This window comes from Lygodium microphyllum, chromosome 16, assembly GCF_053477565.2.
Source record: "Lygodium microphyllum isolate KBCC chromosome 16, Lygodium_microphyllum_v1.1.10, whole genome shotgun sequence".
NCBI lineage: Eukaryota > Viridiplantae > Streptophyta > Polypodiopsida > Schizaeales > Lygodiaceae > Lygodium > Lygodium microphyllum.
In genome coordinates, this window is record NC_141150.1 from 33,291,583 (window position 1) to 33,303,668 (window position 12,086).

At 38.6% G+C, this 12,086-nt stretch overlaps 1 protein-coding gene across 1 annotated transcript; it reads right to left on the minus strand.

Moving 5' to 3' along the window:
* Window positions 1–10,356: 10,356 nt before the first annotated feature.
* LOC148022676 (uncharacterized) lies at window positions 10,357–11,783 on the minus strand. The gene has a single exon (XM_087695111.1). The coding sequence runs from the start codon at window positions 11,538–11,540 to the stop codon at window positions 10,833–10,835; it is 708 nt and encodes a 235-aa protein (XP_087551237.1). The 5' UTR covers window positions 11,541–11,783; the 3' UTR covers window positions 10,357–10,832.
* Between the last annotated feature and the right edge of the window lie 303 nt (window positions 11,784–12,086).

Here is a 12,086-nt window from a genome sequence, read left to right on the forward strand (position 1 = left end):
TGGGCTAATAACGTTAGATTTACAATACTAAATTATACTCGCAAAATAAACTACAACTAGGGAAGTCAATTTGGTACCATTTAATAGGTAGTTTTCATTATCGCCATGCATTGACAACTAATTTTGTGAGATCATCAAGTACTTGATAAATTATGATCATGTTGTAGGATTTGTTGAGGGTTCTTATATTCGGCTTTCTTTCTAAGTTCATACTACATTCACATAGATCTTTTCAAAGCCCCCACTTCAACGTTGATGACTTGCTGGTCATATTAATGAGGAATTTCTTTCATGCATGGCTATGGATTTCAATAGCTCCTCAATTTTCTTCATAATTGCTTGGTGCTTGGGTGGAGGTTTCATTGTGTACACATAATTGATGTGCAACTTTAAGAGCTTGTCAAATATGTACATGAGGCAACGTAAAGTGCAGAAATGAATGTTGTTGATGTCAACAGGGAATATGGATTTTCAATTCTTATCCAAGCATGACCTATTGGGCAATGCCTTTTTATTGCATGCCAGTGCTCCATCATGCATGCGACATGTTCAAAGGACTTAAAACAATTATTTGTTTTCATGCAGTATGGATATGGTAGTGATGCCATTGCCTTTGTGACACCATTCAACATACACTTGAGTGTTTTGAGATCACCACCCAAGTGCCAGTTGACATTGAATTCTCGGATGCCTTCCACACAAAGCTTCTCACCATTTGTTTACCTAGCAATTATGTTAGGATAAGGGATTTATCAAAAACTCCATGATAGCATATTGTGCAACTCCTTAGTAGGCACCAAACATACTACTAGCCACCAAATTTCCTTTTTTGACTATACGCTAAATGGAGGAACAAGTGTTTCATCTTTAGCATAAGCCATTGAATAATCATAAGCATAAAGCCTACTCTTTTCAACTTGCATCCCTTTACAATTTGGCATTCGTCCCAATTTCACAATAACAAACTCCAAAGTTGAACCATTGCCTGTGATAAATATACTAAATCATAAGCATCTTATAAAATATAAGTGCATTGGATTGTACTATTAATATTATATCACAATTCAATGCCTTTTGTACATTGCACTTTGTAAAAATGAGGCATTATGCACTGCAACTTAATTAGATCAACAAAAATTTTGTTGAACTCATCTTATTCAAAGAAAATACATTTTCAAGTTTAATGCCTTCTACTTCCATTTGCTCCATGATAAAAGCATATTGTCTAATTGACTCTCCAATTTGTGTGTTTTTTGTTCGTCACATGGATTTAAGTTGAAATGGGCAAGGCATGACCATATGCTTTATATTGTTGCGAGCTAGTGCATTCGTTATCATGTTGTATATGGCCTCATAAGGGGCAAGGCATGACCATATGTTTTATCTTGTTGCGAGCAAGTGCATTTGTTATCATGTTGTATATGGCCTCGTAACCTTGTCACCTAACCCTAGCTCTATTATATACGATTTGAACTTCTTTCATTGATAAGCTATTAAGAATATCCTTACGAACCTCATTCAAAGTAGCAGATGCTTACATCTTAAGGACGCCTTAGAATCTCCAGCTATTGGCCCTTACCTTGGCCTCCAGCATCATCAAAACAGTTTTTTTTAAAGAATATATTGTTAAGGAATGTAGTTATTTCTAAATTGAATTTTAGTCAACAAGAGATCACGAATCTTAATGCTTGCACACGTCTTTTTTGCACTCCATCGTAATGGGTAGTGACAACATTGGTAGTAGTTGATATTTTCTTTCTTTGTAACCTATAGGAGTTTTCTTGCACTTTCTAACTTTGCTTCTACAATGTTCTTATCCTTGTCCATTTTATCCAAATACAATTTCAATAAAGAATTATCCTCCTCCAAGTCGGAGTTCATTGCATGTCCTACTATCTATTGTTCTTTGTCTTTGAATTGCTTCAATTCTTATTCAAGATTTCTACACTTTATTTTCCTAATCTTGAAGGGATTTTTGCAATACATTTAGAGAACCTTGTATTGTAACAAAGATTGGTAAGGCTTATATACATTGATTGATAATATTGATGCAATTGAAGATTGCAACCCAAGCTTTTACAGTAACCCGATAGACCTTGTTCACCATCCCCAACAAAAGTGAGCAACAAAGAAATGAAACTAAAAGGTGGATTTAGCCTAGTGCTAGGGTTGTTAGGATAAAAGGAACCGTATACCAAAGGATCAATAATTTTCTTTCCCTTTGAATGATATTGGGAAGAGGTTGTTGCATCTAGGCCACGCTTGTTATAAGGGGTCTTGTAAGAGCATACTCTTCATCCACTCAAACGTGCAAATCCACTTTTCTCTTACGATTTCTTAGTTCGCTATGTGGTTCCATTAGGAAATGCAAGGCACATGAGAAAATGTAATAGAGTAAGTTTGTCACAATAATAATGATTTGGAAGGATTGCATATAAAAACAATGGATGAAAAAGGCTTAGATATCTATATTATACGATCGGGTACCATTAGAAGTGGAAAATCCTATTTTTGAGAGGAGAGGAGAAAATTTACTTTTTGGGGTCATGATTAATCCATCTTGTTGATGTGGCACTTGGGAGGAGTAGTGAGGCATAAAGAGAGTATGCAACTACTTATGCAAGGTCCTAGGAACCACTTATGAGGATATAAAACAATATAAACTAATTCGAAATTTATTTAATGCAAAAAGTGTTATTAAAAGTGAGTATTTCAACTTGCAATATGATTGGCCACTTTGTAGGGAAAAAATATTTTTTAAAGAAATGTAAAAATGTCATCTTTGGGCCAAAAATAAATTTGAGTTACTAATGTGGCACTTTTGGAAGAGTTGGAGGATGAAAAAGGTTCATTACCGGGGTGGGTGAAAAGAAAAGGAGATCCCATCCTTTCTAGGTGGTGCCTACAACAAAAAAGCATGCAATGATGACCATGGAAGAGAGTATAATCCAATATTAAGGATTTCTAATCAATTTCTTATGAGTTCCTTTTTAAGTTCATATTTTTTCTAAGATAAAACCATATCTTCTAAGAGGATATCTCACCCTACTAGAACTACATACCATTGGATTACTCAATAGACCCTCTATATTACTATGTGTTATCTGTACAACTGGTGTCTTAATTGAAGGAATACCAAGCTCATCATCCAAACTCTTTGAACCACTAGAGTCTCCTTCAAGTACCACATGACTAGTAAATGTATTATTACCATATGGCACTTTTTTCTTTCCTTTGTCATTACCTGTCACACTAGTGGATGCACTTGAAGATGTGGGACTACTCAACCTCCCAAACCAAGGATTGATTGTAGATTTGCTATCAGATGATGTCTCTAGTCCATTAAGAGTTCGTCATTCTTGCTTTTTTGTTTGCACAGTGACTATCATGATAATCAATATCATCCAATGCATCTCTACTAGATACATATCAATTGCTCCTCTCATCAAACATAGCATCCCTACTCATAAAAAACTCACCATTTATAGGGTTATAACAACTTATCCTTTCTTCTAAATAGAATATCCAATGAAAATACATTTTTCAATCTTTAGATCTAATTTCTTTCTTAACTCATCGGGCACATGAAGATATGCAATACAACCAAATACTTTTCAAGTGTGATATATTAGGTATGTTGCTTGTAAAACATTTTGTAGGAGTCATACCATGAATTGCACTTGTGGTGGACCTATTTATATTAAAGAAAATAGTATGAATGACCTTGGACAATAAATACTTGGGTATATTCTTTTCAACCACCATCAATGTCTATGCAACTTCTACCATATGTATGTCTTTCCTTTCTACAATCCCATTTTGTTGTGGGATATATCTTCATGTAAATTATCACTTTATCCCATGAAACCTCAAAAATCACTAAATGTATTAGAGTGGTATTCTCCTCCTCCATCTGATATCAAGCACTTAACTTTCAAGCTTGTTTCTATTTCAATGACAACCTTGAAAGTTTTGAAGTGCTCAAACACTTCACTCTTTTCCTTCATAAAATATGCCTACAATTTCCTAGATCAATCATCAAGGAATGTGATAAAATACTTACCATCACCAAGGGATACATTATGGGTAGGCTCCAAACATCACCACATCAATTATATTCTTGCTTACATCTCTATCGTGCAAAACTGGCTCCCTTGCCTACTTCCCAAATTGACATGCTTCGCAAACTCTATGTAATTCTATAACTTTGATTGTAGGTGAATCCATAACCAAACCTTTCGATTGCATTAATTTCAATCTTTGCAAATTTGCATGTCTAATGCATTTGTGTCATATTTGAATGTCTGCAACCACATCTTAGCCTTTCGCATACATAGTGGCATTTATAACAAAAATTCCAACATCCAAAATAAACATACTACCAACTCTCCTTCCTTTTGCAACCAACTTGTAGTTATTGTTGAAGTCTTCAATACAACAACCCTTTGCATTAAATCTAACTTGCATCCCTTGCTCTACTATTTGACCAACAGATACCAACTTCTTTGTGGGATGGCACATATAAAACATTGGACAAATACTTTGTCTGACCATTGTGCAAGGAGAAGGAAACTTTTCCAATATGTGAAATCAAAAGATACGAACCATCACCTATCTCTACATAACTTGAACTTTGTAAATCCTACATCTCTCCAAACAATTTAATATGGTTGGTCATATGATTAGATACACATAAATAAACATACCGTGCATCATCGCAAGTCTCCTTTCTTATAATAGCATTTATCATATGTTTCTTGAAAAATAAATGCCCATTTTTTTCTTCCTTCTGTCTTGAAGACGATGTTTAATTTGTAAGGATATAATTGAGATTGAGGGGGATGTTGCAATGGCAAGCTCAGTAGTATGCACACTGATGTTATATCACATGTCTAGATAGGTTTGTATGTCTATACTTAGCATCTTTTTGGTTATAATGGCCTTCATATGACCACTACCTCATCATTTATTGTATTTACTCAGGTATATCTCCTTATCTCTAGTATACATATAGTACTACTCAAATACTATAATGATTTACACATTGGTTGACCTAGTAGATCACTCTCTCAAATCACTTTGCTTTATGGTATATCTTGTCGACACTTATTGTACATTATAGCAATATAGTGCATGAGAAGAAAGAAAATAAGTATAGTGAGAAAATATTCTAGCCTCCATCTATCTTCTTTTGTATTTGAGTGAACCTTCCTTGCATCTTTTCTGTGCTTCGTGTACTTGTTCAAGCAAGTCCTCCCATCATGTGAGTTTTTTCACTCTATTTGGTAGGAAGTAATCTCTCTCTCTCTCTCTCTCTCTCTCTCTCTCTCTCTCTCTCTCTCTCTCTCTCTCTCTCTCTCTCTCTCTCTCTCTCTCTCTCTCTCTCTCTCTCTCTCTCTCTCTCTCTCTCTCTCTCTCTCTCTCTCATATTAAGTCTAGAAATAGAATAAGCTATAGAATAACTGGTTTGAGTGTGTGGGTGTATACATGCATGTGTGAGTTCAACCCCTTGATGCATTCCTTGTAGCACATTCAAAGATCACATCTTTACAAAACATAAAAAATGTAGTAAGTTCTCAATAAGTTCCTTCAACACATCAATGGATAATATCCATTTAGAATTTATGTAATTTACAAAGTAATCCAATGTACTAATTATCCCCAAGATTAGCAATGCAAAAGGTTTCATTCATAGATACATGCATGTGTATTTTATAACATTTGTTGATGAATTAAAAAAGATCTAGAGAAGCCAAGTAAAAGCCATAAAAATGGCTTAACATTACTTTTATTAATCAATAGAAAAGTAAAGGGTTATGTAATATATATGTTAGCTAAATGCTACAAGTTGAAAGGAATGAAAAGAAAACATATATTCACTATGCAAAGAGGATTGAAGCCATTGAATGATCTTTTGAACACTCTTAAGAAACTAGGACAAGAGTGCACCTTGTATTAAATGGGATGCCCAATGATATCTAGAACATTGCTCAAGTGTTCTAGATGCCCAAGGACATCTAGAACATTGTTCAATTTTTTAATGCTATAGCATGTGTGTGGCTCAATAAGCATATGGGGGTTGTTTATGACAGAATTTAAAGTCACTTGAATGAAAAGGATGCAGAGATATCAACCCTTTCGAGACCTTTGAACATACACTACAACAGAAACGAGGCATAGACGCGCATGCTAGATGCGCAAAGTCGGGCGCGTCTATCACAGCGTCTATACGCGCGTCTAATTGTGCGTATAAATAGACACAAGTTTTTTGTCTATATATCCGCGCAAATAGACGCGCTTATACATGCAAAAATAGATGCACACGTCAAAATTCAAATCATACTTAAATCATTTCTTTTCAAACTACGCCTTTCCTTTCCTACATTTTTTGCGGTTCTAAAGCTTGAGTTTAGCTGACATGCAGTCTCTTCATGCCTCACCTAGTCTTTTCATGCCTCACCTCCTCATGACTCACCTCTTCTTTCATTTCAAACACACAAGAAGGGAAAAAGGAAAGCCGAGGAGAGGAAGAAAGAGAGAACAAGAGAGAGGAGAACAAGAAGAAGCAGCAAAAGCAAGGAAGCAAGCATCAAGGGAGGGTAACTTACCAAGAAGAGGAAGAAGGAGAAGGAAGAAGCGCTACCACCCGCCACACCAAACACCCAAGGTGAGTCTCTCTCTCTCTCTCTCTCTCTCTCTCTCTCTCTCTCTCTCTCTCTCTCTCTCTCTCTCTCTCTCTCTCTCTCTCTCTCTCTCTCTCTCTCTCTCTTTCTCTCTCTCTCTCCTCTGTCTGTGTATTTAGGATTTGTGATTTCATTATGTATTGCACTTTGTAAATCAATAATGGCGGTCGTCTGCTAATATCATTCGACCAAGCGTGTCTGATAGCGCGTCTACATCTCGGTGTAGACGCAGATATAGACGCGGAAAACGTTTCTTTGGGGGTGCGTCTTTGAGCGTGTGTGCAGGCGCGTGTGCTCTGCAGTGTACACGCGATGATACACGCGCTAATAGACTCTCACAGAGACGTAGGTATAGACGCGCACAGAGACGCAGGTATAGACGCTGTATGTAATATATTTCATCTACACAGGGTAATATGATTTTTTTTGTGTAGATGTGGAATCCTGGATCCTCCAGCACCCCATTCAACAAGGAGCAATTCATGGGGGAGAAGACCAATTATCTTGGTCGCCCTCCCACTGCAAATGACGTTTTCAGTGTGATGTCTGGGACACCTATCACATCTTTGCCTACACAGGGATCAGCTGAGGTACATGGATCGGCCGAAGCACGTACATCTGCAGAGGCACGTATATCAAGTGAGGTAGAGGGTAGTGCACGTCGAGGGAGGAGGGAGAGTGGTGCGGGAGGACGAGGAGGTCGAGGGCTTTGTGGGGGTTGCCTAGGTGGTGGCTCTTGATCACCCTCACCGGAAAATGAGAGAGGTGAGTCTCCACAAATGTACTACTCTATCACTGATGTTGGTGGTATCTTGCATGACTTCGAGGGGAGGGAAGTGATAGCCTACTTGAGGAGTGTCGTGCATGCCACATACAAAGATTGCATGATTCCCTTCAAGCACCAAAAAAATGGTTTGTGGCAAGTACATAAAAGGTACCCTAATCCCGAGAATTCACGATTCTCAGATGATTGGGGATGGTCAAAGGTGAGAGACGTGCTTCATAACAAGAGGTCTCACCTTATGACACGCGCCAAGGAGTCATTGCGGAGACAAGAGTAGGGGCGCCCTGGAAATGGCCAACCACCCAATTGCCACCGCAAGGAGTGGAAAGAGGCCAAGAAGAGAGCAACGGAGAAAATGACAAGTCGCCAGCATGCAGAGGCGCGACGTATCCAGATGGCAACCATGGGATCGTCGCATTATGGATCAGGTGGCAGGGAGTCATGGGAGATTGAGTTTGTAAGTATTATTTGATTTATTTTTTTAAATTAAATTTTGTAATTTGTTTCACTTCATTATGTAGTGTGTTTTAATACGTTGTATGTTCAAATTGTTTTGTAGTTCCATATCGTTGGTAGGATGCCTACTCCTAGAGAGGTAGGCTACCATCGAGGTCATAACCGGGCGTCCACTTGGCAGCATTTCTATGAGGAGGGACTCATCACAGAGGAGCAATATAATTGCGCCATGAGGATTCCACCACCAGAAGAGGTATGTTTTATTTTTTACATGAAAAGTATAGATCAATATGATTTATTGTTTGTAATGGTATTTATATACTTTAATCCTTTGTGTAGGCGAACCCTGATGCAGTTGAGGATAGCGAAGGGGGGACTAGCAGTAGTGGTGGCGGCAACGGCAGCGGCACAAGCAGCGGTGGTGGTAGCGATGATGATGCCTCTTCTGAGGAGATATAGAGAAGCCCCATGCATGCATGCCTCCCCTTGGCTTGTAATTTTTATTTTTGATATGTATTACTTTCAGTTAGTGCTTGCGATCATGACGTCACAAGCACTAGAACTCATAATGTAAAAACGTTTCATCTATATATATAAAATTTTGTGTGCTACATACATTGTTTTGTTTTCAGTATCCAATCTTCGAAATAATCTTTCTCTGTTTTCCCTAAGTATACAATTTGATGTTGATGGGGGGGGAAAAAACCAAACATGCTCTCTGGTTTTTTTTTCATACCTCTGTTTTGCGCGTCTATCAACGCGTCTAAATTGCAAGATAAATGTGCGTCTATTCTCGTCAAAAAATTTTAGAGTAAACGTGGTGTTAGACGCGTAGATACACGAGTGTATAGATGCACAATATGAATATATCCACTTTTTTTTATAAATGTGCATCTACTTCTGCCTATAAACGCGCTTTTAGACGCGATTTTGTAGACGCAAAAATAGACGCGTTAATAAATGCGCCCGACTTTTTTTTTCACAATTCAAATATTGCGTCTACAAGCATGTCTATGGAGCCTTTTTGTTGTAGTGATAAGGATTGCACTGTTTTATGCAAGGATGAAAGAGTTAGCGTTTATGTACTCTTCATAGATCATTTCATTAATATAGTAGATGAAAGTTTGTGCTAGATCATGAGACACAAAATGTTTCTTCTTCCATACAATATAGAAACCATCAACATCAATTTTTTATCTAAAGCAATTATAAGTGGTAGCAATCAATTTGTATAAGTGGAAATGGATGATTTGTAAAGCCCCTTTGTCTTCTATTCATTGGTTTATTTGGATTTCTTACCTTTTGACAATTTGTTTATGGAACTTAATGGTAAGCTAAATTCAATTATTTATGAATGAGTCAAAGGTCGCAAGTATGCGTTAGTGAGCATCACCTTGAGGAATAAAGTTTTGGAGCATGCCCATAGAAAGACATATATGAAAAATGGGACCATTGTAATTCCTAAAAGAGACACTCTTAATCCTTCAAATTTGTATGACTATGAAAAATAAGTGTCATAAACAATAAACTAAATGCCCAATTCATATTCATGGGAATGAAATCTTAGTGTTATAAAAGGAGGTGACTCTTTTCATCAAAATGAAAATTGTATGAAACTCTTAAAGTGTATAAGCTTAAAGCTCTTAATGGCTTAGATATTTACACTTCATGTGGAGTAACCATGCATGGCAAATGCCACATGCAGCTATACAAAATAACAAACACATACACTTAGACACCTGAAGATTTTTCCCTCAAATTAATTAATGAATACATTTGAAATTTAAGTGGATGAATAAAATAATGGATTTTGTATTGTACAAATTGTTCATATGTTATCTCTTCTAGTACACCATAATTTGATGAATCTAGTATTGGAACTAAATGTCTGACCTTGTGGAAATAGGTAGAGTTTTAGAGGAAGCAAAACATGCATGTGGGGGATGGCCACCCTAGAGATAGGTAAGGCAAGATAAGAGACAATGTTAAAATAGGATCCTTCGGCTATACACTTGCATAGTCCCTAATATTTTTCATTCTCCTTCACAAACCAAATGAAATAATATAAGCAAAAAGAAAGGTTCATAATTCATATATTCACGAGTATAGAGATTAACCACTAAAGGTGTTTTTTGGGATCATGAAGTCACATGCACTCATTTCACATAAAGGGGTTGCAACATAGTGTAATTGCTTCACAATATGCTTAGACAAGTGTCCTACATAGGCAAACAACCTTAATTATATTGGCAATAGACATCTACAGATTTTAATCAAACATCTATAGATTTTGATCAAACATCAATTATATTGGTAATAGACATCTAGCTAGAGGTTTTAATCAAATAACATCAAATTATATCTATAACAAACATTTGTAGATTTTAATCAATCATCTATTCAAACTTGTACAAGAATGAAGTAGATACTTGAGACATTGTGAGAACTTATAAGTGAGGTAATCCTTCGTACATTGAATTCTGTTGAGAATCTTGACTATTTACACATCATCAACAAACATAGTGCCTTTTGAACATATCCTTTGAGTGTTGCTTGTTGAAACATGGTCAATGGGAGCATGTATGTCCATCAATTGTGAGCTCAAGGAGAATGTCCTTCTAGCACTTGTGACAACCTTCGAGTGTTTTGATCCCCATAAGGCATAAAGCACAACAAAGTCCCTAAAGCTTGAACATCCATCCATGTGGGATTTGAAAGAATGTCCCCAAATGTAGAGAAGGGAAGATACTCTCTTGGAATCCCCTTGGCATTTTGGAAGGGATCATGGCTAGTATATGATCCTCTTGGATGGGGATCTTTGGATGGGGATCTGATGAGGGAATATGACGCTCTTACTGCGAGGGGACAAGAGGATTATACGATGGCAATTTGATAACCTCTTATAGAAACTAATTGACTGCAAAGCTTCCCTCTTCGATGGTATCCAGCGCAGGCCTCCACGAGCGCGCGCAGCTCTTTGCCAACAGATGCCTTGCATAAGCAAGATGGAGCTCTGTGCTAGATCCACTCTTGGGCGATTGTTCGGTTCTCGGATTCACGACGCGACGAGAAGCGGCCTGCAGCCGCGACTCTTCGATAACCTTCTGGAGAAGCTCCCGATAGACAAGGGTTGTGATTTGCGGACCTGCATGGTCACGATCTTCTTTGGTAAATTGCTCCGGCCTATCGATTTGATGATCATCATAAGGCCTTGATCCTGGCGATGGCGTTTGAGTTGGCATCGGCGGCGGCATCATCATCATCTTGTGCTGCAGCTCTCGGTAGCTGCTGGCCTGTCGCGCGACCCGGGCCTTGGACAGGAGGGCGACCACGTCCTGGCGCGTGAGGGGCGCGTCCTGCAGGGAGCTGCGCGGCAGCAGGAAGTAGACCTCCCCGAGCTCCATCTCCTCCAGCTCCTGCATGGGCGCCATGTCCTGCAGCTGGGCCAGGTCCTGGGCGTGGCAGATGAAGTGGTTCGGGTAGTCCACCGTGAGCTCCCCGACGGTGACGGGTCTGTAGAATTCGTCCACCATGCCGTTGGAATGGATGAGCTTGACTGTGCAGGGATAGCAGCTGGAGGAGGTCGATAAGCCACAGGAGAATATGGCGTTACCCATGGCGAGTAATATATGGTAAGGCTTTGATTGATGGGTGAGGGACAGATCACAGGTTATGGGAGAGGCTATATCGAGCGAGACCAGTCTTTGGATGATATATATGTATAGGAGAGAGAGAGAGAGAGAGAGAGAGAGAGAGAGAGAGTATGCGCTCGATGATGATATAGAGATAAACACTGCTGTATATATGATCCGTGAGCTAAACCCACAGAAAATGTGAGAGAGAGAGAGAGAGAGAGAGAGAGAGAGAGAGAGGAGGTGGGAGCCGGTGCGTGTGTGTACGAGTGCAATAGCCTAATATATATGAGAGAGAGAGAGAGAGAAGCGCGCCCTTCGGAGTCTGCCCAGAATAAACCACGCCTTTAATAATTAGTCCTCCTGACGCGGTCAAAGAAGAACATCCAAAGTCCATAGTCAAAGATGTTTAATGGCCGTGTCGCTTTCCTTCGTGTCCTCGACGGCCCTACCCGTTTTCAAACTGCCTTGACATTTCCACACATTTGGAAAGGAAGTTTGCTCACCATCCACTCCCTATTCGTCGAAGAC

Excerpts from the sequence above, each read along its gene's own strand:
- LOC148022676 (XM_087695111.1), bottom strand. The coding sequence starts at position 11,540 with ATGGGTAACGCCATATTCTCCTGTGGCTTATCGACCTCCTCCAGCTGC.